The sequence below is a fragment of the Vanessa cardui genome, chromosome 6 (genome assembly GCF_905220365.1).
Source record: "Vanessa cardui chromosome 6, ilVanCard2.1, whole genome shotgun sequence".
In the NCBI taxonomy this organism is placed as follows: Eukaryota; Metazoa; Arthropoda; class Insecta; order Lepidoptera; family Nymphalidae; genus Vanessa; species Vanessa cardui.
In genome coordinates this window covers 23880-50724 of record NC_061128.1, presented here as the reverse complement: position 1 = coordinate 50724, position 26845 = coordinate 23880, and the positions used below count along the sequence as shown (strand labels likewise).

General features: G+C 38.9%; 4 protein-coding genes across 4 annotated transcripts in view; 1 reads left to right on the top strand and 3 right to left on the bottom strand.

The window, feature by feature from the left end:
* The window catches only part of LOC124530282 (protein vestigial), a 39464-nt gene extending 38931 nt beyond the window's left edge, over window positions 1-533 (bottom strand). Inside the window, exon 1 of the mRNA XM_047104357.1 lies at window positions 212-533. The gene's annotated coding sequence lies outside the window, so the exon portion shown is untranslated. The remainder of the gene's footprint in view (window positions 1-211) is intronic.
* Window positions 534-14327: 13794 nt separating this feature from the next.
* On the top strand, window positions 14328-20943 carry LOC124530195 (endoplasmin). Its single transcript, XM_047104209.1, has 12 exons — window positions 14328-14517; window positions 14803-14892; window positions 17212-17372; window positions 17505-17759; window positions 17999-18195; window positions 18268-18448; window positions 18543-18721; window positions 18794-18977; window positions 19393-19559; window positions 19693-19861; window positions 20014-20170; window positions 20241-20943. The coding sequence occupies exons 1-12, from the start codon at window positions 14472-14474 to the stop codon at window positions 20807-20809; spliced, it is 2355 nt and encodes a 784-aa protein (XP_046960165.1). The 5' UTR covers window positions 14328-14471; the 3' UTR covers window positions 20810-20943.
* On the bottom strand, window positions 16108-17212 carry LOC124530196. The gene is made up of 3 exons (XM_047104210.1): window positions 16874-17212; window positions 16658-16805; window positions 16108-16430 (listed from the first exon to the last, which is right to left on the bottom strand). The coding sequence occupies exons 1-3, from the start codon at window positions 17028-17030 to the stop codon at window positions 16307-16309; spliced, it is 429 nt and encodes a 142-aa protein (XP_046960166.1). The 5' UTR covers window positions 17031-17212; the 3' UTR covers window positions 16108-16306.
* Window positions 20944-21899: 956 nt separating the features above from the next.
* Window positions 21900-26684, bottom strand: LOC124530225 (solute carrier family 35 member E1 homolog). The gene is made up of 2 exons (XM_047104274.1): window positions 25930-26684; window positions 21900-25456 (listed from the first exon to the last, which is right to left on the bottom strand). The coding sequence occupies exons 1-2, from the start codon at window positions 26243-26245 to the stop codon at window positions 24846-24848; spliced, it is 927 nt and encodes a 308-aa protein (XP_046960230.1). The 5' UTR covers window positions 26246-26684; the 3' UTR covers window positions 21900-24845.
* Between the last annotated feature and the right edge of the window lie 161 nt (window positions 26685-26845).

Here is a 26845-nt window from a genome sequence, read left to right as displayed (position 1 = left end):
AACAATATTTTGATATGATTTTACTTCAGTAGGTACATATAACTTTAAACTAAAACTTCACTAGTTTAGTATCTACTTAAATCTTGCTATTTAGTGGTTCACGCGTATTTTTTACCTATTTTAATAACATAAAATCTTTGGTGTCAAAGGTAATCTCTTTATGCCAGTACCTGTTATGATGAGAGATAAGAGATGTATGTGGGTAATATACCTGTGTACTACAGATAGTATCCCGCGCCTTTGCCAGCGACGGGGTTCACTTTCTTCGGTCAGTTGCACACGGTCCACAACAAATGCAACAAACGTATATCACAGACACGGAACACTGGCGGCACGATAGCACACTCGGGTATACAGTATACCGGCGATGTAAACACTAGCAGCGGAAGAGTCGCCGCGGCGGGTCAGCGGCCGGGGTCAGTGTCGCGGCGGGCACTGTGTCGCGCTCGCGGCTCGCGGAGCGCGGATTTAATCGCGCAAAGAATGCGTCCAAGGCGGCGCGCCGCGCGGTACTGGCGCGCGGGCCGCGGCGCGGCTCTGCCGCCGCCATTGGCGCGCCCCGCCCCACGCCGCCCACCGCCCCGCACCCCGCTAACGTCCGCCCCGCCCCTCCTCGTGCCGGAGCGCGGCGGGTTTTTACGTGACACACAGCGCTGTACGAGCGCTGCGAAGCGCTACTCACAACTCGCGATGTCCCTCAGTGAGCCCTGGTCGTGTGGTCGCGCCGCAGTAGTGGAGTACACCTCATGAGTTGTAACCGAGCATTGAGTACCTACTCGCATAACGCATTTATTAGGAAACATTACATTCAATTTGAATGAATCTGTATCGACTTATTTGTGATTAACGATAGGTAGGTATGTAGGTAGGTACCTACCTAGATTTTTGTAGGTGGGTAATGTAGTCGTCAGTGCCATTAACTACACAGATAATTGCCAACCGTTGGTCTTACCTTAGGTTATCTACCTCAACCTAATTAGATGCGTACAATACTTATACAATACAACGACATAGTTTGGAAACCAATAACGAATTACCTAAAGACCTAATGGATATGCAACAGACAGTCGTTTTACTTGCCGGTCAGTATCATCATAGGTAAGTAGGTACCTACTAGCTATGATGTGTGGATACCTACTGTTAAAAAATCACCTTAGCAGTTATCTACCAACTTTATTTATCTACATAGACGTAGGTACCTATATAGGTTATGAGTTTTCACTTTGTGAACATTATGTAAATAAACGGTAGATACCTAAATATTTACCTACGTCTTATTGGTAGCAAAAGTCGTTGAAGTCATTGACAATCTTCCTATTTCATAAGATATTTTGAAGAATACCTAGGTACCTACAAGAAGAATTCGCTGCAATAACTTTTAATAAAATAGAAAAGAACATTCAAAAATTCAAATAGTGGATCTCATTCTAAATATCCCTAAGTATGTAGGTCTGTTATTTTTGGCAAAAATCGCTTGGAAACCATTCGAATTGAAATTCTTCTAATTCTACTATACCTACTTTAACATTGACATTGACCTACGTACCTATACCTCAGTAGGTATTCTAAGATAGACATGAACGTACAATTACAATTTGTTCACATACTGGAGACTAAATAATTGTTAACTTTATTGTTAGTATGTTATCTCAGCAAACTGTCAAAAAACTACAGTGTGCCCGCGACCAAATAGTCGTAAGCGCCCGCCTGAGGTGTTCGCGGTTTCGTTCAATGTCGAAGGTACAGTCGGGGTCAGGAAAGGTTGGTCACGTTACTCATGATCGTGATCTATTTTCGTGTGCTCAATATGAGCGATAATCTGCTTTACCGATTGCGTCGCAATGATTTGATGTTTAGATTCAAAATGTACCTACTAAGAGCTTAAGACTTGATAAAGGAATTACCTAATTTGAAAACTGACGAAGGTTTTCTTACTGTGACTGTACCTACCTGCTGTAACAATATGTCGTCACTAAGGATTTGACAACTGGTAAGATGGCGTCAATATCGCAATAAAAATTACAATTGATTCATACCTACTTAATCAGTGGCGGGTTTACCAATAGGCTAAGTAGTCTGGAGCCTAGGGCGGCAGATTTAAAGGGGCGGCAAATTTTGCCCAAATTTGTTATTATCTTACAGACATTAAAAAATAATTATAATTATATGTATACACATTACGTCTGCAATCCATATACTGGCCAATCGCGAAAAAAAAACTAGTAGGTAACTGGAAGAAATATCATCTAGTTCATAATCATACTAATAACGGGAAAATTCGATGTAATGAGGGCGATAGAACACAAATCATAAAGTTGCAATTTCAGAATAAATGTAATTATTATGATTGTGAACTAAACTAACGTATTGAATTTCAATAATCAGTAGGGCGGCAAATTAGAATAGCCTACTAGCCTACTAGCGGCGAATTTGTAAATCCGCCCCTGTGCCGAATTAGTTTTTAGGTACTTAAATTTGTCACGCCATATGAATAGATGTTCGCTAGGTGCTAATGAATGCGAATTATTTAAAATTGGATTAAATTTTATATATCGCAAGTTAGTATGTACCTATAGTAAGTACCTAATACGTTTTCGTTATTATTAACTCTAAGCGTTTTAACCTCTTCACTACAGTTTCCCCATTTTCGACAAAACGACATGATTTTATCAGGGTGAGTTCAAAGAACAAAAAATCCTAGAGTCATGGAATATATTTCTTTGTCGATATCCCTACCGACTGGCCCTAAACTTGTTAGGAGTATTTCTGATACCCGTCTCCTTTTTGAAGGAATTGAACCTATAGACCTATTAATATATTAAAAAAAAATGTGTCTTGTCATGTCTTGTTCTTCTTCTTCTGTCCTGGCTTCCTCCCTACGTAGAGGAGTTGAGTGAGGTTTGGAATTATTTACCTACGATAGTTTTGCTAAAACCCACCTAAGTACTTGTGAACATTATAAAGTAACGCAGATTACAAACTTAGTTAATTCTCATTTTCAGGGTTCTTAAAACGTCGTTCGTATAATATTTAATACATTTGACCCACTGAAGAGTTAGATCTATCTAAAAACACATAGTTTATATTATTTTATAAAAAAATACCTAACTTACCTATACCTTAGTAAAACTAATTGTCATGATTTATAGAGCTATGCATTATATGTATACGTAAGACAATTTTGTAATCAAAAGAAAACTGAAAAGATTATTATAATCAACTAATTGAATCATTTAGATTTATCGCACCCACACGAGAACATTGTCACTCACCGAGATTTTACTCGTGCTATGTCAGATATTTTATAAAAATATTATCTTTAAGACTAATTTAAAATGTTTATCACCATACTCTTATTTTAAAATACCACAAATAAATAATCAAGATTGAACAGGAAAAATAGAAGTATATTAGTACTGCGTGTTGTCTTTCGCCTGGTGTGCCATTTCTTGGGAACTGACGCTGGATTAGAACATACTCTACCATCAATACTTAATGATTTTCTTTAGGAAGTAGTTTTTTGAAGATATAGTTAGATCACGAGCTGTCAGTCCGTTGCGTTGCGTCTAGGTGAGAAAGAACCCCGCTAGGTACATAGAAAAAGAATCGAGTCCTCACCCCCTTATTATCATTAACAAATAATTACCCTTTAAAATTACAGATACCAAAAAAGAAATCTTGTGCGCAGGGTCGTGATTTTCTAGCTTCAGAAGCTTAAGGTTTAGTTTAGAGGGCCTCCTGAACTCCGGGGCCCTGGTGCACTGCGCCTCCTTGCCTTACGATAGATAACGCCACTGCTGACAGGAGGCAATTAATTTTTAATTGAATTAAAAGAAATTTTGGTAAATATATATTTTGTACATTGAACTTTGAAGCAGTTTCTGAGTCCGTCTAAGTGTATTTTTGAATTGTTCTAATAATCCTCAAGATTTTTAGATGAGTAATTATTTCCATCTGGCATAGAAGGTATAGAAAAAGAATTACAAAATGAAACACAAGGCACAATGTATCGCTTAGGTACTAATAAGGTAATTGAACTTTATTTTATTGTTCAGCTTTTAAGTTTTATAGCGAATTCACTGTTACCCAGTTTCTCCGAAATTGAAATTCCTTCCATCCTGTTTTTACTTATACCTATGTATGTCTAGATAAATTATCAAAGCTGAGATCGCCTCGAAGAAAATAATGGCCAATAGTTGGACAACAAGTGAACGTACACTAGAAAAGTGGTATAGCGTTGGGCGAGTGTTAAGCACACGAAGAGGATAGAGTTGGCTCGTTTGTTTTAGTTTTTTTTTGTAGGGCGACGCTCCCTATCTAGAAATATTTTTCATAAGAAATAAATTAAAATGATAATCAGGGTAAAATTGGAATCACTCGACCGGTGCTTTGACTAAGTTGGTACCTACTTCAAAATCTCGGGACCTTTTTTTAAAAGCATATTTTCAATCCGATGTAATAGGTACCCTGTCTCTCCTAGCACCAGATCGTTTTTATAAAAGAAGAATGGCGTGCTTCATCGTGTTGCAGATCTCTCGTTACAAATTTCATTGGTCAAGTTATATGACGTACCTATGTATCTACCTACATTTATTTAAGGCTTATCGCCTTTTTTTTGGCTATAACTTTAAAATGAAATTTGCAATACATATTTCATTTTGAAAATTATCTAATGAGGTATTTTTCTAAATTAAATATAAAAGATGATGAATTAGATGAAGATGTAAAACATCGAACGATGCACAACTCCTGGTAAAAAAGAGGTTGTTCTAAAGTTTAGAATTAATTTCGAATCAAAATTATCGAACCTATCCTGCGTGGAATTTCCACAGAACATTATAGTCTGCTGTTTCTGCAACAGATGTCTTAAAGTATTTAAAACCGTAAATATTAAAAAAAATTACGACATATGGGGCATTACGCTAAAATTTATTAATAACATCATATAAGACTCTCTCGTGGCAATAGTTCCGTATAGGTATCGCAGTGATTTTTAAAAAGAGTTTGGACACGGGTTCATTTCCTAACTTGTTGAAAAGTTTTACCACTTTTTAAGATTGGAAACAGAAGCGATCCCAGCGAGCAAAATATTCGAAAAAAATATTTTAAATCAACTTTTCATCCGTTTCAGTGCAAATGCTATTTTTCATGGTGGCAATTCGGTTTTAGAAGAAGTCACTCGACAACTGATGCGGGGATTGCGCTTCTCAAACATATTTACGATGCTTGGGAGAAATCAGTTATTTATCTAAAGCATTTTTTTTTTTTTTTTATTATTCTTTATTGCACAGATCAATCATGTACAAAGGGCGGACTTAACGCTATTACAGCATTTTCTGCCAGCCAACCCAGAATAGTGCAGGAGAGAAGTCAGTAGGGTGTGCACAGAAGTTTAAGAAAAATTAAAAAATATATACATAGCGATAGACACCTATAAATATATATAATAATAATACAGTAAATTAATTAAATCAATGTTATACATAATATAATATAAAATACATAAATATACATATACATAATATACATAAATATGCACAAACGTATACATATATAAGTACATAAATATTTAACATATATGTATAAACATATATATATGAATCCAATTATGAGAATGGTATTGATAAAAAGACATCACGCAGTGTTGACAGACGACAGATAAAATTGTTTTACTTGGCGCTTGAAGGAATCGCGCGATGGAGCTCTACGAATAGAATCAGGCAAAGTGTTCCAAAGCCGGGCTGCAACTAGAGAGAAAGAGTTTGGAAACAAAGCCAGATTTATGGGATGGTATGAAAAGGGTAAGGAATTGAGAGGATCGTAAGGGCTTATTATGAGTAGAGGAAAGAAGAGAAAATTTAGAGGATAAGTAAGTGGGAGCATTAGGGTCGGTAAGAATGGAGTAGAGAAGACATAGAATCCGAGTATATCTACGTTCCCGTAAAGGAAGCCAGTGTAACTGTTTCCTAAAACGAGAAACGTGGTCGAATTTGCGTAAGCTAAAGATAAAGCGAATGCCAGTGTTAAGGAGACGATTAAGTTGTTGCAGGAGTTCTTCCGACAGATCTAGATAGCAAGAGTCACCGTAATCAAGAATTGGAACCAAGAGGGTAGTAACAAGCTGGATTTTAGTTTCCATGGGCAAAAAATTTTTTAAACGCATCATGGAATGCATAGTGGCGTAGAACCTACGAGAAACTTCTTTAATATGTTCCCCCCAAGTGAGTTTACTGTCAATGATAATGCCGAGGTCTTTAACACTACTGCTGAACTCTATTGGTATATTATTATATCTTAGGCAGGGCAGAGTCAGAACATCTAGCTTAGCCAACTGTCTCCTGCTGCCTATAATGATGGCTTGACACTTGGATGGATTGACAGTGATACCATATTTAGCGGACCAAAGAGAAATGCGGTGGAGATTATCGTTTAGGGAGTTAATAGCCGCGGCAAGATCATTGACAGCAGAGTGTTCGTAGAGCTGCAAGTCATCGGCATACAGATGGTAGTGCGAAGTTAAAATTTTAGTGATGGCGTTTATAAAAACAGAAAATAACAGAGGAGATAATATGCCGCCTTGAGGAACACCGGCACTCACTTCGCACCAATCAGATTGTAGCTGACCAATGCGTGTGGATTGCCGGCGCCCTCGAAGATAAGAAGAAAACCATTCAACAGTAGATTCTGAAAAGTTAGCATGGGAAAGCAATGCAAGAAGGAGGTCATGGTCTACTGCATTGAAAGCATTGCTAAAGTCAATTAGCACGAGCACTGTGAGTTGCTGGTTTTCCATGGCAATACGAATATCGTCCGTGACTTTTAACAATGCTGTTGTTGTGCTGTGACCTGGGCGAAAGCCCGATTGGAGTGGATTGAATAAGTCGCATTTATGAAGGTAGCAAAGCATTCGATTGTGTATAACACGAAACGCTTCTTTATAACCTCAAATATTACGGTGCTAAAGGTAAAGTTCTCCATCTCATTGCTTCATACTTAAGCTAAAGCCAGCAAGTTTTTATTAATGGAATTAACTCTTCTGGATCTACGTTAAAAATAGGTGTTCCACAAGGTTCAATTTTGGGTTCCTTTCTATTTCTAGCATATACAAATGATCTTCCTTTCTATGTTATATGGTATTTGTGATATAGTGTTGTTTGCTGACGATACTTCACTGATTTTTTTTAATTTTTTTTTATGGTATAGGTTGGCGGACGAGCATATGGGCCACCTGATGGAAAGTAGTCACCATCACCCATAGACAATGACGCTGTAAGATATATTACCTTACATGGTTAATGTGCCACCAACCTTGAGAACTAAGATGTTATGTCCCTTGTGCCTGTAGTTACACTGGCTCACTCACCCTTTAAACCGGAACACAATAATACTAAGTACTATTATTTGGCGGTAGAATAACTGATGAGTGGGTGGTACCTACCCAGACGGGCTTGCACAAAGCCCTACCACAAAGTAGAGTTTAAAGGTTGACAGGAAAAAAACTGACTGTGACGATGAGAACGGTACATTATCACAAATACACAATTGGTTTACAGTAAATAATTTAGTTTTGAATACTCAAAAAACAAAATGTGTAGTTTTTAACCTACCCAATGTTACAAAGCAAAATAATAATATATCTTTAAACGTTTAAAGTAGCGGATACTACGGTGTTCTTATGAATAGAATTGGATTCCAAACTTAAGTGAAGTCCTCATTTATCATCCCTAACAGGAAAACTCAGCTCTGCAGCATACGCGGTTAGAAAAGTTAGACAACTAACTGATATTGATACCGTTTAGTTTATTTTTGTTATTACCACAGAATTATGTCATATGGCATATTACTTTGGGGTAACGCTGCAGATATTGAATCTGTCTTTATTTTACAAAACAGAGCAATCCGGTCTACCTATTTATAATCTTGGAGCTAGAGACTCGCTTCGGGATGTTTTTAAAAAAAGTAGGAATACTCACTGTTGCGTTGAAATATATTTACAACAATATTATGTAGGTATATTCACAGTAACAGTGATCACTTCGATAAAATCAGTGATAATCATTGTATGCGCACTGGGAGCAAGGATAAGCTTATAACGCCAAGTTTCCGACTACGCAAAGTCAATAAATCCTTCTTGAGGCAAGGTATCCGTTTCTATAATAAAATTCGGCAGACATTTTTAACTTTGCCGTTTCATAAATTCAAATCTTTTGTAAAAAATACATTGGTAGAAAAAGCATTTTATTTGATACAAGATTATATTTATATATGATAATAAAGCTTGGAGTTAATACCTGTTGACTTCCAAGTAGGATATAAGTATGTTTTAAATATTGTATTAACTAAATGACTTTGTATTTTTTAAATGTTAAAAAAGAATAACTACTAAGTTTCTTGCCGGTTCTTCTCGGTAGAATATACTCCGAACCGGTGGTAACTTAATTGTAAAAAGATTCAAAAGTGCTTGTAAAAGTCTACTTGTATAAAGTTTATTTTCATTTTGATTTTGATTTTCAGACCAATAAAACATGACGAGCCTCAACTTGATATCGATAATAGGTAAAGAGGTAACAGCTTTTTTGGCACCCCCATTTTACCCCAGTAAGTAAGGATAGAACTTGGTGAAATCCTTTCCTAGTGCATGTTTACAACCTGTAGCAGCACTGTTAAGACGCGTCGTATTGAAACAAGATTAGTCCTGAAAAGGACTGTTTTTCGCGTCGTCGTTGAAACAAGTTTAGTCCTGAAAAGGACTGTTTTTTTGCGTCGTAATGAAACAAGATTAGTCCTGAAAAGGACTGTTTTTCAAGTCGTATCGAAACAAGATTAGTCCTGAAAAGGACTGTTTTTAGATTCGTTTATCTTCATATCTTCATCTTTCTTCAACACTTCACTACACAACACATGGCAAGTCGACACGGCGATCTTCAGTGCAGTCGTCCTCTCTCCGCGCGGCGCTCGAACGAAATGGCTGACGCGACGTGCGGGGGCGATATTTATAACATCGCGGCAGCAGATACGCGACCCGGCATAATACGCGCGCAGCTCGGCGCGTGACGTCAGCGTGTGCGAGCAAGACGGAACGATATCCTCCGTCTCTTTTATTTCTTATTATTTCTTTATACTGTTTTTTGATGGGTTATTTATTTTTTATTTTTTGTATATATACCGGTGCAATTTTTCATTAAAATCCTTCCTTCGACCACTCATCAAGAGTCTTATTCAAGAAGCCTCAACTCTCCTCTAAAAACCTATAAGGAACCTAACTGTCAAGTATTAAGTTTAAACGTTTTATAGTTTCATATTTCGTCGTATGAGCTGTGGAGTGGGATTTCCTGATCTTTAAAATTAAGTGCTCCAATAGAAAAAAAAATAATGAGGGAACCCTGCCCTTTCCTATTATGTATTAGATATACATAGGCCATACTCAATTAATTCATTTTCATTCAATCACCATTACAATCAGCGCGAAAGTGTTGAAAATTTAAACCATTAATCTAAGCTGTAAAAATTTTATCCCACTTAGATTGTATCAAACTAATGACTCGCAATTAAATGCGAGGCGAAAATACAGAGTTCTTACCGACATTAGTTACACTCGCATAAGATAGCCCACCCGGCACCCGCTATACCTACTTCTATTGATATTAAAGATACCTACCAGAGTTAAACAGTCTTCTTCCCAGAACAAGGTTTATTGTCTTTATTAGACCCGTTGAAGAGCTGGAGGAGATTTATTATCGAGGTAGCAATAGATACTTCAGGTGGTTACGTTAATGCTTAAAAAATAAAAATAAACAACTGAATTACAAAGAAAAACTCGAACGAATCAGATATAAGGCTAGCTATTTATTACTACTGTAAGTTATAAACAACCCAACATAAGAAACCCCGGTTATAAGAGGAGGGGAGCAGGTTTGAGGATAGAGAATTTCATAGCGGTGCGAAGAAGTAACGATGTTTTTATTTTATTTTATTAAATGCCAATTTTGATATGGCTCAACAGCGCAGCGCCACAGTGGGATGAAAACGCATACCTACGGTTTCTTGGCATCGAGCTCATCAAGATTATCAGATCCCCTTTTGGCAACGAGTTCTAACGTCCTATCGAGTTCAACAACTAGATCTCTCCGCCTCTCCTCGGTCTCCGCTCGCCTACTGCGCGTCCATGGTACAGTCCATGCACTGTACTGTCATCTGCATAGCAATGTATGTTTCTAAAAAATTACAGATATGCAAAAGTATTATAGATTTTGGGGGAAGCACAAAACCCTGAGGATCCCAGTAATTACTGAATGGAATTTTGAAGCGCAACCATCAACTAGATAGAGCACCAGCAGATATTGAAATTGTATTTATTTTGCAGAAAAGAGCTCAAACTACTTACCGATTTAAAATATTAATGTAAATAGTTGTAATTCTCTAATGTCAGTAGTTCTAGAATATCATTACGAGAACATTTATCAGCTGAATTAACGGCTGCTTTACGATGGGTACCCATTGAGGATGAATATATAGAATTGGTTATGTAGAATATAAGATAAAGAATAATATACAAAAATATTTCATAAAAGCTGATATTCATGCTATTAATAGGTACAAGAAATGAGAATAAACTTGTAACCGCTACTCACCTACTTTATGCAAATTGCAAACTGATAGGTACAGTATAGATTATATTTTTGGATAATTGCAAACGCATTATATATTAGTATACCGGAAAAAATAATCAATTTACCATTTACCAAATGTTTTTTTATTATTAAGACTATAATAATCAATAAATCTAATTATTCATTTTTTTTTTAATATATCTTTATTAACATAAGAATTAACAACATTATTCATTTAAATAATACTCAATGTAATATTTGTTATATTTGCCGTAGACCTTTCAGTTGGATATATACCTACTTATATTTCATTTTCTTAATTGATTTTTCACACTCAAGAAGTTTACTTTAGGGGCCTAAAGAGCTGTCTGTGCTGTATCATTTGATGTGTAGAACATGAAACGCTTGTATGGTAACTCAAATATTACGATGTGAAAGGTCTTGAACTCATTGCTTCATACTAGTCAAAAAGTAACAAGTTTTTGTTAATGAAATAAATTCGCCTGAAACTATTCTAGAACTGGATGTTCCGAAAGTCTAATTTCGATCCTTTTTTACCATAGGTCCAACATAATATTATCTTATCATATTATAGTATCGGTGTCGCAATAAACTTTTTACATTTTTGAGGGTAATAGAAATGGCGAACAAAATTAGACCAATTTATTCATACTTGCGTTTAAATATTTTTCCAAATAATTCATATAGATTACTTTTTGAATTGTTCAAATCAGTTTCTATTCAATTTACATCACATATTCTACTGCCCCGCAGCAATACTTAGTATTGCTGTGTTCTGGTTGAAAGGATGAGAGCCGGTGTAACTATAGATACATGGACAGTAACACCTGAATTCCCGAGGTGGGTGGCACATGGGTTATGTAAGGAATGGTTAAAATTTCATTTGGCATGAATATCCCGTCCACATACCAATGACATAAAATAAAACAAATCATTGAACCACTAACATTCACACAAACGTGACATTATGATATGACTTGGGTCTGGGTGTTTGTGGTACCATCGTTATTCTGATTTTCCATAACACAAGCTTTAGCTACTTACATTGGGATCAGAGTAATGTATGTGATGTTGTCTCATATTTATTCATCTATACATATAATAAAATTGGAGGGTCTGTTTATAATATTAATATAGGCCTTTTTTACTTTTAATGCATGGTACATATACCAAAATAACATTTTTTATAATTTTTTGTCAGTCTGTCTGTCTGTTTGTTCCGGTTAATCTCTGGGACAGCTGGAACGACTTTCAATGGCAGATAACTGATATAATAAGGAGTAACTCAGGCTACAATGAATTTTTTTGTTAAATTCAACCGCATACAAGGTCACGGGCACAACTAGTAGTAAATATTATTGATCAGTTACTTGTTCTGAGGTGGGTACTATATATCAAAAGTATCCTTCCCTATAGTGGCAATTTTTTCCAAATACTGGCAAAAAAGAAATAAACTGCTTAAATAAGATACAATAAGAAAATACACTGTTTATTAACTTACATGGTTAACATTATAATTGTGCTTCTGTTACATTCTGGTGATCAATGAAAATTACTGTAATATAAATTCATTTATTTTATACCACATACTTTGACACATGACTTAGCATATTATTCTAATTACTCATATAAATTAAGCATTCATTGCATCCATGTAACAAATATTATGACAATAAGAGACATTTAGGTATGACAATATTGTGATACATTAACATTACCTCTTAATAACATAGCTAAGACGGACTGTTATAAATGATACAATATAGATTATTATGTTGTACTTACATATTCAAGGTATTGCACCAAAAAATATTAGGTTGGATTGTTTTATTTTTTATTTATTAATTATAATTCTTTTTTTGGTGCAACTAATACATAAGCAATTTTTTAGAGTTTTTGTTGGTATAATTATAATAATTCTTTGAAAATCATAACAAATTTTTGATTTCTGACACAATGCCTTTTTCAACGAGGGGTGCTGTGAATCTATCAAAGACCTGCCCACAGCACACATGCACCTGCCGTCCAAGTGAGAGAGTTAGCCGTCGCGCCAGTCCCGTAGCAGTGCCCTCCTCACCAAGCAGAGCAGTTGCTAAAGCACCGTTGCCCATGCCAGCGAGGGGAACGCCAAGGGCGACTTCGTTTAATTGAGCTTCGCGACCACCAATCCAAACGAGCAGAGAGTCCATCATTCGCAAGGCTACAGCACGACACACAAGTTCCCCACTCCATACCTCAAATTCATGAATAGTCCAAGTGCTTTTTCTGTAATTTACGCGCCGCTTAGTAGTTAAGCTTTTAGGGGAAGAAACGATATCCATATTATCAAAAAACTAAAATCTCATTATTTTGATAAACAATCAACTACACATTTTTTAACAATTAAAGTTCATCTAAATTGAAATGCAATAATGTGGATTATTATTATTTCGATTTTTAAACTTCTACATTAGTATATACAAACTGTGATAAAACTCTAACGTCAATGTCAAATTGTCAATCTTTTGTGAAAAATGAAAATGTCAAAACCATATCTCCCTATTATCAAACTCAAATTTATTAGTCATTCACATAAAATATGGTAGGTATGCAGCTATAAAATTAAAAAAAAATATTTATGAAAAAAGAAGAATAAGGTACATTACTACATTAATTATAACAACCTTTTTCAAAAACATTGAACAATACTAGATGGTAGGACTAAGTGCCTGGTCAAATTTAGTATGAACCTGTTAGCTGCTGTTAGCGTAAGTTTGGATAAGTTAAGTTTACTCCCTAAAATAAAACACAGAGAGGATCTCGAATGACCAAGGTGTTCGTGAAAGTTCTAGAGAAATTATTTCATAACATCTCACGTGTGTCCATTAAAATAGACCAGTCCGCTCCAAAACCTAGTACTGAATTCAGAATTGGAATTTAAGCCTCTTTTATAAAAAAAAATACACAGTCCATTGTACCGTTTGCGATCTTCCCATACTGACATGAAAGATTTCTATACATAGTTTAAGGGCAAATAGCAAAATCTTTTTTGGTCAATACTAAGATAAGTATTCCGCGGCATGTTTTATGTAATCTATATAACAAAAAAAAAAGTTTTTTTTCTTAACTACTAAAAGGTTTAATGGCCGCTAATGTCACGCTATCTCACTCGCAAAATATTCCCATAATTTTCTCGAAATAAATAAATTCCCCAAGGTCCCGAATCCCCGATTGAACCGAGTTATGTGAGATTCTCAACTACTAAAACCACTGCGATGGCCATTTTTGATGTGGATTCGAGAGATTGCGGGATCGTACGAGATCGATAAAATATCTGCGTCTCCTTCAGTGCAACTGCAATATTCACTTCAGGGGTGATTAGTCCAAACTAAATTAACATTAGTTTGGATTAACTTTAATCTTTACTTGAACATTTTTATTTAGTTTAAAGTAAATCTTATTTTTTTCAAACCTGATAGTACGTACCGCGTTTGTTGATAGTGTGAAAACCTAATGTAGCTTACAGCAATATTATCATATATCATTTAAAATTTTAACCAATCATATTAAGACATTTGGATTTTAACTCTTCTTATTTGTTGAATTACTGGCGTGTATATTTATGATAGGATATCACCTCGAGACTATGGTTATATCCACCAATCGAAAATAAGTTCGTTTGTTATCGTCAGCTTAAAGCGCGTATGTAACTCGAACAAATGAATAGTTATTGTAGTAAACTTCGACTGTCATCTTATTCAGTCGGAAGATCTTGAATTGTGCGGCGTGTAACGCCGGTTTTTCTGTTATAAAACCATATATTTTTTATTAAATTGATTATAAGTGTGAGATACAAGTAAAATGAGGTCCTTTTTGTTGCTTGGGGTGGGCGTCCTGCTACTATCAGGTAAATTCATAAATCTATCACATGGGAAAATTGACTAGTTGTTGACGTTGCATTTAGAGCAGAATTTTCTCGTAATTACTACTTTTTAGTATTAAAATATCTCTTTTATTCTGTGCTGTAGTGTGCAACTTCTCTACGTTATTTTTAATTCTTAATTAATGCTGCCAACTCATTTCTATCTTTCTAATTTTTCAGTACTTATATGAATGTGACTTTTTGTTACTTTATTGTTATTTAATTCGCGTTTAAATCACAATAGTAATACATGTATAATTGTTTAAACAGGATGGTGTCAAGCCCAGGAAGGTGTAGGGAGTGTCGAAGAGGTGACAGTGGACGCCGACCTGGGCGCGTCGCGCGAGGGTTCGCGCACCGGTAAGTCTCGCCCCCTCGTACTTGCTACTTCGTACGACGAATTACTTTTGAAAACAAGTTGAATAAAATATGTTCTTCGATTATCTCATGATATTTTGTTAAATGAGCAATATATCAATATGTAACCTATTTAAGATTATCAGGATTATGAAAATGTGTACATTATCTTTAGTATCTTTGGTTATCCTTGATTAAACTTGATTACATAGTTTAGTAAAACTGGAATCACTATAATTAATTAAATTGAATGTGTCTTTTAAATGTTCAGAGTTATCATACTCTAGAGAATTAAAAACTATATTCAATGCCTCACTGAATTCAAATGAAGATGTGTTTGAAGGGGTTCAGACTGAATAGTGTATAGCAAGAAAATATTCTGCTGTATGAGATAACAATACCCGGGACACTAAACAAATATGATGATCTATTTCATATGCATAAAATATCTTTCACATAACAGTAATAATGCTCTTCACATTTTCAGTTTTTAAATGTTAGTCAATTATCTAAATTAAAATAAATCAATTAACTAAATTAAAAAAAGGATCTTACCTTCTCTTTTTATATATAAGAATATTATGTTTTTTATTTATTTATTTATTTATGTACCCACAGAGTATACAGAGAATTATATAAATGAAAAATGTGTACATTGGGATAACATGTATGGTTACATCTGCTATATGTTCTATATAAATAAATATAACTCATATGTTTTAACAATTTGTTTAAACATAAGCATCATAATACAACCATATGAGTGTTTGTTTTGTATTTTGAATTGTAAACAAAAATGTTTCAATTTGTGTGATGCTTGACATGAATCGAAAAGTGAGTTTCCACACTACACTCAATTTAAAAAATCACTTGGACAGTTTGTTCTTTTTTTTAGTCACCTCTTACGTCACCTTATTATTGTAATAGCAACAAAACCATTCCAAAAATGCCAGTGTTACATTTTCAGAGTCTTTATATTAGGGTAACCGTAAACATATGTGTGGTTCATTAAATAATATTTTCAAACAAATTTTCACTATAAATATTCAATTCATCTATATGGTTTGATAGGCACCGTACAATAGTCATCAATATAATATTTTTGTTTTATTTTTGTGTATATAAGGAAAGTCACTGTTTTTGTCAAACAAATTGTTTTATTTCTCGCTTTTATTAAGTGAAGAGAAGTTTCAGACTCTTTACAGCTTTTTGGATTCTAAATTTAATATTAATATAATATGCAATTAATTCTGATATTTCATCAAATAAATGATTACTTCAATGGTTCATAATACCTAACTACTTCATTAAATAAATTAATTTAATTAAGTACATAAAGTACACTTCTAATGTTAATTTCCTTTCAAAAATGAAAATGAGTAACAATCAAAATGTAAAGCAAGCAGCCGAGCTAACGTCACTTAATCCCGGCGTCGGCGGCGAGCACTCGCAAGCGCTCCTTGAGCCACGCCGAGTCCTGAATGTGGTGCCGCAGGCGGCGGTCGGGCTGCGGGCGCGCCCTCTGCCACCACCAGCCGTACCTGCGAACATATGCACACACGGAAACAAAAAATTACAACAGATTAAAAGACGTCCAAATGGTTACTTTTAAAGTCGTAATGTAACTTACTGCAACTCTACCATTTCAGTTCAATATTAAAATAAATCATTTTTATTTGAACGGCTTGGCATTTTTTTATGCCACTACGAGACTTAAAAGTAACAGGCTAGATAATAAGTAAATGGGCGTCATCACAAAACCACTGACTCGTGCGAAGTGGTGACGGGCTCGCAGTGCTTGTCGCGCGGGCCGCGCCCGAACATGGCGCGCACGCGGGCCAGCGCGCGCCGCGCCCGCGCCTCGTCCACCTCGCCCTCGGCCTCGCGCCGGTAGAACTTGGCGCGCACCACCGCCGCTGCCACACACACGCGTCAGGCCGGAAGCGCAGCGCCGCCGCGCGACCGCCCCAGAGTCGGTACTCACGTAGTCTCAGCGGCTGCACTGCCGACACGTACGAGCGCCCGGGCTCGCGCTGCGACGCGAACCGCAGCTTGAACGATTTCGCATGCAGAGGAGCACTCGAGTCCGGGTGGGGCGCGGCCCTCTCTGCGTCCCCGCGCTCGCTGTGCTCCCGCGACATAGCTGTCGGCTAGCGTAGTAAAATCCTCAGTAGAATTAGTAGTTGATGCGAATGTGTCCGTCGGGAGTGCGATGTGACGTGTCGTTTAATCGATGTCGTTGCCGAGTCGCTCATGGCAACGAAATCGTTGGGGCTCGCGCGTGTGTCATCGCCCACGTAACGCTTTAACGTTTCCGCCCAGACGCGGAGGCGCTGCTGCGCGAGGAGGAGGCCATCTCGCCGGACGAGCTGAGCGTGGCGCAGATGCGCGAGATGCGCGACCGAGCACAGAACTTCACCTTCAAGACTGAAGTCAACCGTATGATGAAACTCATCATCAACTCGCTATATAGGAATAAGGAGGTGCGCTAATATGTTCGATTAAAGTATTTTCGTAGTATATATTATAGAGGACGTAGTAGTCTTGTTGATCAATAGGAAGTTCGTGTGGACTAAATATAGATAAATATAATAGACATCTTCGCATTTTTCCAGATATTTTTAAGGGAGTTGATCTCGAACGGATCCGACGCTCTGGACAAGATCCGGCTGCTGTCGCTGACGGATCGAGACGTGCTGGCCGCCAACCCCGACCTGAGCATCCGCATCAAGGCGGAGCCAGAGAAGCGCCTGTTGCACATCATCGACTCCGGCGTGGGCATGACGAGCCAGGACCTCGTCAACAACCTCGGCACTATCGCCAAGTCTGGCACTGCCGACTTCCTGTCCAAGATGCAGGACGTCGAGAAGGTACGTCCGAGAAGTCTCGTGTATTTTAAGATTTTAGTGTCACATTATATCACTGTGGTACACTGTTTGTAAGTAACAAAGAAATATATAGTTTGACACAACTTGTTTCGAATAAGGAAGGAGATCGTTTCGTACTACAGAAAACTTAATTTCGAGGACACTAAGCCAACCCGTTTTCCGATGTAATTTGTAATGTTTTAGTGTCGGTAGATGTATAATTTACAAGCACCGACCCGCAGGGAGGCGCGCAGGAGATGAACGACATGATCGGGCAGTTCGGCGTCGGGTTCTACTCCGCCTTCCTGGTGGCCGAGCGCGTCACCGTGGTGTCCAAGCACAACGACGACCAGCAGCACGTGTGGGAGTCCGACGCCAACGCCTTCAGCGTGGCCGCCGACCCCCGCGGCGACACGCTCAAGCGCGGCACGCACATCACGTACGTAGCGCCCCCCCCCCCCCCACACTCGCGCCCCGCACGCCCCGCGCTAACGCGGCCCTCCGCCCGCAGGCTGCACCTGAAGGAGGAGGCGGCGGATTTCCTGCAACCGGACACCATCCGCAATCTCGTAAAGAAGTACTCCCAGTTCATCAACTTCCCCATCTACCTGTGGGCCTCGCGCACCGAGACAGTGGAGGAGGCCGAGCCGGAGGAGATCACGCCCGACGCGGACGAGGACGAGGACGTTAAGGTGAGCTTTTCTCGATTCGCAACCCAGAAACTCCAATCTAATAATTTTTTGTCGCTGACGAACGAAACGACTCATGCGCTCGGCCGGCTCGCAGGTCGACGACGCCGCCGAGGAGAAGAGCGAGCCGAAGAAGACCGAGAAAACCGTCTGGGACTGGGAGCTCATGAACGACAACAAGCCCATCTGGACGCGCAAGCCCAGCGAGGTCGGCGACGACGAGTACACGCAGTTCTACAAGAGCCTCACCAAGGACACGGCGGCGCCGCTGGCCAGGTGAGTGCGCGTGCGTGCGTGCGTGCGCGTGCGTGCGTGCGTGCGTGCAGGCGTGACGGTGCGTGTGTGCAGGGCGCACTTCGTGGCGGAGGGCGAGGTGACGTTCCGCGCGCTGCTGTTCGTGCCGCGCGCGCAGCCGGCCGACTCGTTCAACCGCTACGGCACCAAGACCGACCACATCAAGCTGTACGTGCGCCGCGTGTTCATCACCGACGAGTTCAACGACCTCATGCCCAACTACCTCGCCTTCATACAGGTGTCGTATACGTTTTCAGTATCACTAGTTCATGAGTTGTTTTTAACGTAATATTTGGTAATCAGGTTCCTATTAAAATTCTCAAGAGTAGACAAATGTTTTGTGAACTTTTAAAGCAAAGAATGTCGTTTTAACTTCTTTTACAGTTTACGATTTGCACGTACGCGTTTGATGGTCAGGTGTTAGGCATAGAAAAGTAGCCGCTTTTCTCGAATTCAAGCTATAATTAAATTTCATCAAATATCTTGGCTGTGAAAGTGCACCAGACAGAGAGACATTCGCATCTATAATAATAATGTAGACATAAGCTTGAGTGTTGGAATTACATATATTCTTAAACGATTAGCCCTATCTGCTATTAAAAATGAAATGATGTACTAAATAAGTTTTGTAATTTAATTTGAACGCGTTACAGGGAATCGTAGACTCGGACGACCTGCCGCTAAACGTGAGTCGTGAGACGCTGCAGCAACATAAGCTCATTAAGATTATAAAGAAGAAGCTGGTGCGCAAAGCACTCGACATGCTGAAGAAGATCCCCGACGACGAGTACGAGCACTTCTGGAAGGAGTACTCCACCAAGTGAGAGGATGACAATTACATACAAATTTATTGCCTCATTCAATTCGTTGCCTCATTAAACTTATACAAACCAAAATCACTCTGAGCAGTTGGCACTGTAGCAAGTTCCTAAGGTACCTCTCCCCCTTCGCAGCGTGAAACTCGGCGTGATCGAGGACCCGTCCAACCGCTCGCGCCTCGCCAAGCTGCTGCGCTTCCACTCGTCCCGCAGCGACTCCATGACGTTCCTCGCCGACTACGTGGCGCGCATGAAGCCCGGCCAGAACCACATCTACTACATCGCCGGCTCCAGCCGCGCCGAGGTGCCTTATTAGATATTACGCTTTATTTATAATCGACGTTTAATGAAGGAGTGTGAGTGACTGAGTTATTTCAGCCATATTAGAGGGAAGTCAATCGTTATTCGATACATTGATGGTTTTATGCAATATGATCCAAATAATATTACGTTTAGGTGGAGAAGTCGCCGTTCGCCGAGCGTCTCGTGCGGTCCGGCCACGAGGTCCTCTACCTGACGGAGGCCGTCGACGAGTACTGCCTGTCCTCGCTGCCGGAGTACGAGGGCAAGAAGTTCCAGAACATCGCCAAGGAAATATTCGACTTGAACGAGAGTAAGTTGCATTTTTATCTCGAATGCGATCGCAACCCGACACGCCCCGCTAACCGCTCGGCCGCCCGCAGACGAGCAGCAGAAGGAGCGCACGGAGGCCTACCGCAAGGAGATGGAGCCGCTGACGCGCTGGCTGGGCGACAAGCTGGGCGCCTGGATCACGCGCGCCGAGGTGTCGCGGCGCCTGGCGCGCTCGCCCGCCGCGCTGGCCGCCACGGCCTTCGGCTGGACCGGCAACATGGAGCGCCTGGCGCTGTCCAACGCGCACCAGAAGGCCGACGACGCGCAGCGCCGCCACCACCTGGCGCAGAAGAAGATGCTGGAGATCAACCCGCGCCACCCCGTCGTGCGCGAGCTGCTGCGCCGCGTGCGCGACGACCCCGACGACGCGGCGGCGCTGGACGCGGCGCGCACGCTCTACCGCACGGCCGCCATGCGCTCCGGCTTCATGCTGCAGGAGGGCCAGGCCGTGGACTTCGCCGAGTCCGTCGAGGCCATGCTGCAGCGCTCGCTGGGCCTGCCGCCCGACGCGCGCGTCGACGACGAGCCCGAGGACGACGCGCCCGCCGCCGCCGGCGAGGCCGAGGCCGAGCCCGAGGCCGACGAGGCCGACGAGGCCGAGCCGCACGAGGAGCTGTAAAGTGTGGGCGTGAACGCGCGAGTGAGCGAGATGCGCGACAAACTGTTAAGACTGCATTTTTTTTTACAATTTGTTGTAAATGAGTTTGTGTGCCGAGAATGGATACCTGTAAATAAATTATAACTTTTTATTTATATTATTTTTTATTTACCCGAGTTGTTTCAAATAGAGCCTATTTATATATATCTGATAATTATATATTTTAATTTATTTAAAATTCCATAAATAAAAATTCATTTTTTAAACATTAGAATGTGACACAAAACACTCCTGATTGGTCGGATTTATGATGACTTCACTTGCCTGTTGATCTCGTTTATATGTGCCACAGGTTATAATACCGGCAAGTGTCGTCACCGACCTCATTGCAGCACCATATTATCAAACTAGCGTTTTCACGCGCTTTTTAAATATTGAACTTTTAAGCTCCTTATAAATGATATAAAATGGATTTTGAAAACCAGTCAAATAACCTTTTATATAAAAAGTATTTACAAAAAACCACAAGCTTGAGCAAGTGTTGAACCTATATTGTAAAAATAATGTATTGTTGGAATAAACAAGCAACATCAGCGTCAAGTCGCAAAACTTCCCTTTAAAAAAAAAGGCGGGAGATTCGTAGTTGACACATTGAGAATTGCAATTATAATTTTTACGGTGTAATGTGATTATTGATGGTTATTTGTGTCGTAGACTAAATGTTTTTCTTTTGTGGTAGATTGATTGTTATTTTAGATTAAAGATAATTGTTTTAGAGGTTAATCTACTTCCTACTTCTGGTTCTAAAAGTATATTAAAAATGACTAAGGACTGAAGTTACCTACTAAAAGGAGAAATTTATTTGACGCATTTTTACAAATAATAAACCGAACCATTTGAAAACCTTCCAGAAAAGACTACTCATTTCTTAAAGGTCAAAGGTCCAACGGCGGTGGGAGTCACTTTACATCAGTTGAGCCACCTGCTCGTTTGCCACTTATTGCATTAAAAAGCAAGTAGTATTATAATTTCAATCATTAAAATAATTAATTTTTCTCAAGCATGGAATATACTTATGAATTATACTATATATATCAAATAAAAAAATGGATAATAGAAAACATTTTAATTACAAACATAATAGGCCCTACACACAGGACATTTATAACAAAGTTACACATTTAAACTAGGTGCACTTTAACCGCGTTAAAAAAGAGAGACTATTTGACAATAGAAATAGAACGAAGATATTAATTGGTTTATTTTTAGTAGATTTCTAAATAAAAAGATGAATTCGTATTAAACATGCAAACATAACATCATAGCTACTCATATACGAAGCAATTGAACTATATAATTATATTGGTAAAACAAATAAATATGTATATATTTAATTTCTTCAATCTAAATTTTATACAATTATAGAAAACGAATGTTCATTTGATATTATAATGCCAGATTCAATAATACTCCTTCAATATAAATTTTACTGTGAATATTTCAAATAACATTTATCAATAAATTCAATGGTACTAACATTTTGATTATTATGTATGTAAAGTACACCGAATATAACAATTTAACCACCAAAGATTTTAATATTATCTAATATTATAATTATTCAAGTATTTCCATCGAAATATGAGCGGAAAATTACATTTCAACATGTTTGTTTTAAAGGATAGAAATTAATGACATCTACTTAAGAGATGAGAAAGAAAGAAGGAATGTCTTTCTTTCTTTCTTCTACTTAAATGTCGTATATAATTTTATTATAGTCACAGAAATGCACCGACATGCAGTTGAATTAAATTTGTTGTCAAAATTGGCGTAATGTGCTAAAAATACTACGGAGCTGGCAAACGTCAGCCAAGGGAACTTGGCTCGTGTTGTGCTTATTGACAGAGATAGTTTTGCTTTATGAAACATTCAGGACTACACCTTTACACCGCCGGCTGCACTATGAAAGCCATTTCTATTTACATTTGCGCTTTGTTAGTTATAGTATATTTATTTATTCTCCCGCTGAGGTTTTTCGCCGGTCCTGTTAAATTCCGAGGCGGTGGTAGATTTTTGACTATTAAAAAGAAAGTGTAATCAATTATTTTTTGAATAAAGATTTTTGAGTTTTTATTGAGCAATTTTCTCCTAATTTAAACACAAAATATAATAATTTACATTTCCTTTCATTTAAACGTGCTTTGCTTTTTACCCTTTTTAAAAACAATTATAACTAATAAATATAAATAACCAAAGTACTCCTGTTGATTATTATATTCGCTTCATGCTCAAAAGCTACCACAAGAATTTTATTCATATCTCTATATTGAATAAAAAAATTGCATGCGGAATATCGGCATTATTTTTGCAATACAATATGTAATTTTTAGGGTTTTAGGCGTTGTGCTGAATAGAGCTGTGACCATTGAGTATTGGGATACTGTTTTCATGGTTGGCAGACGGCAGATATATATTGGTGAAGGCCTCTGCGTTTTCAATGAGCAGCATTTCTAAATACTAAACAAATGCTAAGTAATTTATTAGCGCCTGCTTTTTGGCTGATATTCAGATTTCTTATAAATGCGATAACGCAATATTGAAATAAATTATATTAAAAAATAGACAAGTAGATTGAAGAACGCTTCATGAGACTTTATGTTGAAGTCACCAACTGCATCACTGCTAACGTTTATTTAATAGCACGTATTGTTATATTGGATGACAAGGAACATATGGATATGTGGTCTTGGTAAGAATTATTAGAATTGATTCAAGATCCACGAACCTATGAAGAAACGCAAACATAAAAAAATCTGTTCGAAGTCGCCTATAAATATTACCTATAAGTATAAATAATACATCGATCGATGAGTTGCAGTTACCGCGGATCGATCGATTGATCTTTATCAATATATAATACTGGCATTAAAATTAGTAGCAAAATCTGTGATTATTTTGAGTTATGCTTATATTTGTACATTCTCACAGTTGGGTCACCTACGACTCATAATAATTCTTTGTTGCTTGGATGTTTGTCTCGTGGATTTTATTGCTGTGTTGGAAAGACAGCTAAGCTGGCGAGTCAAAAGTTTCGAATGTTCAACGCAGCTATTGAATAGTTCAAGGAAAGTTTAAGTATAGTTTAACATTTCGTTGTCTCGGTTCGGTTCTGCTGCGTACATCTATAGATGCAAGCGACGCATGAGCTCAATCACGCCCCTAACACGCCAGCGCTTGCGATAGTGTGGCCCGCACATTTTATTGCATTCTTACATTTGGCTTCTTCGATCTGCAGATCTTTTTTCGTTACTATATAATATTATAACAACGGAAATGAGGAAGAACGCCGGCGTTCCAATCCAAGTAAACAAAACTATTTATAGTATCGTACTCGGCCCAGAATAAAAATACTAGCTTTCGCTATTCATATTTGGAAATACATATATATCGCCAACTATTTTGCTAAGAATATAAATAAATTAATATTTACATAATCTCGCATTTTGATACACATCAGTTCATTAACTAAACTTGCTTTATCTTTAATAAATAATAAGTAATATAAAATAGTTTTTAAAACCTTTATAACACTTACTACATGGGATAATTTTTCTTTAAGGAGCTACTGGATCACAATCATTTTTCTCATATGCAGCTACATTTTAAGAAAGCCACTTTACATTTCTTACAACAACAACTCTGATTAAATGTCAACTAAATTACTCTAAAATGTTTATTGTTTATCAACAATTTAGCAAATTCTATTCCCGATCACCGGTAACCGTATGTATGTAAAAGATAAACAAAACAATACTACAGGATCACATTTATCAATCCGAGTCGATTGAGATTAGCTGTACTTAAATAAATGCTATAAGAGACTAGCCTGTCGACATTTTTAATTCGTTGTAAAAAATAAAAATAGTAATAGATTTCATACACTTATGTGTCAGTCATCTGGTACACTACACTTTTTCCATAAAATACTAGAAGTATAAATTTGAGCTATCGATCGTCCGCAGGAGAGGTCACCGAGCCAGGCCGGCGGCGGCGGCGGTCACACGGGCAGCAGCGGGCGCGGCGCGCGCAGCTTGGCGCGGTTGTAGGCCAGCACGCCCAGCAGCGCCAGCGCCATGCCCGCCAGGTTGAGCGGCGGCGCGGGGTTGCGCAGCAGCAGCAGCGACGCCGCCACCACGGCCGCGCGCTTGGCCGCCGACGCCACCGCGTACGCCAGCGGCGACACGCGCCACAGCACGCTGAAGGCGGCCACGGCCTGCAGCCACGCCAGCGCGCCGTCCAGCGCCAGCAGCGCGCCCGCGTGCGCCCAGCCGCGCGCCGGCGCCGCCGCGCCCAGCGCCGCCGCCTCCAGGCCCAGCCACGCCGGCGCCAGCAGCGCCAGCGCCATGGCGCTCAGCGTCTGCAGCAGGCGCAGGTGGTGCACCCCCGTGTCGCGCATCACGCGCTTGGAGTACAGGTGCTGCAGGCTGAGCAGCGCGGCGGCGGCGAGGGCGGCTCCGAGGCCGAGCGCGTCGAAGTGCAACTCGGTGGCGGACGCGACCGCCACTCCGGCCGCGATCAGCACCAGCGCGCCCTGCACGCCGGCCGACTGCCGCTCGCCGAACAGCACCCACGCCAGGCCGGCAGTCCACAGAGGTGTGGTGGCCTTGACTGTTGGTTTTAAATGCATTTACCATAGGTCTTTTATCAACAAGAAGTCAGAATCATTTTACTTGTCATTCGTTGTTACAGATTACACAAATGAAGAACTATAGAACTTTTTCATTAGGGCCACATAGAATGCCCATGAGAAGTTTTTTAAATTTAATTTACAAATGGCAATTTTGGCCTGCTTTCACAATAGGGACTACTTATCCCGCACATCACATTTTTCAGCTTCAGCCAAAACATGACTTTGGTAAACTGCACCAAAGATATACCCCATCAAAGGTGGCCAAATTTGAAGGTTTGGTCAGTATTTATTCATCTATAAAGTTTTGTACAAAATACTAATAAAACACTACACAATATCATAGATCATTTATTACATATATACTTATTTTAAGCATAAGATAGAGATATAAGAGTCTAAACTTTACTCTTTCAGATTTTATATAAATTTAAATAAATGTTGTTGTGCCTACCTGTATGTGCATATGATATTGGCACCTTCCATATGGAGATTTGAGAGAACATAGTTGTAAAAAATTTAGCAAATGCTAATGGTACAAGTACCCGCAAATAATATTGCTTTGGAAACGAGGGTGCTCGGCGAACATTACACAAAGCAAAAGCCGGTGCACTGTAAAGCACTGTGGACAGCAATTGCACCATCGTAACCGTCATAGGAAACGGCAATTCTGTTAAAACCAGCTTCCCCACAACGTTGCTCGCAGAGCTTAACGCGTACCACGTCACGCACAGTGCGCCAATTGTGAGTGCTTCGCGTCTGGAACCCATTTTAAAAGCGACCTTGCTTATTTATGTCGTCGTATTCCTTTTACATTTCCTCTTAGCAACCTCATAGTTGCTTTCCTTTCGAAATCGACAAATCCATTTATTATATTTTTTTAAAAATTCTTGATTAGTTTTCTATCTGCATATGTAACCAAAAAAGTTTCCAATATAAGATTAAATAAAGTTTGAAATATAAACAACCACAATCTGATAGCATAACGAACACAGAACACGAGTCACGTCATTCGAAAATAAAACACGTAAATAGTTTCGAACATTGCCGAACCGAGAGATATTTTACAATCCTGCAGTCTCTAAGTCCAGTCTCAATAGGTAACACATTTTACTTTTTAATATCGTTCTGACTAAAGTTTGACACATCATAATACTCAGTCAGTACTGACGTCTGACGTAACGTGAGACTTCTGCGGTCTGACGTTACAGAGTCGTTTTGTCATAACAGGCTATAGAATACAATAGAGTAATATATTTTTTAAGATTCAAGATGTACCTTCTGAAAATATATATATAATAAAAATCTATATTAGCTGTTGAACACGATTTCATTTGCGTTTTAAGGGGATAGTCGTTAGGTCAATGAAA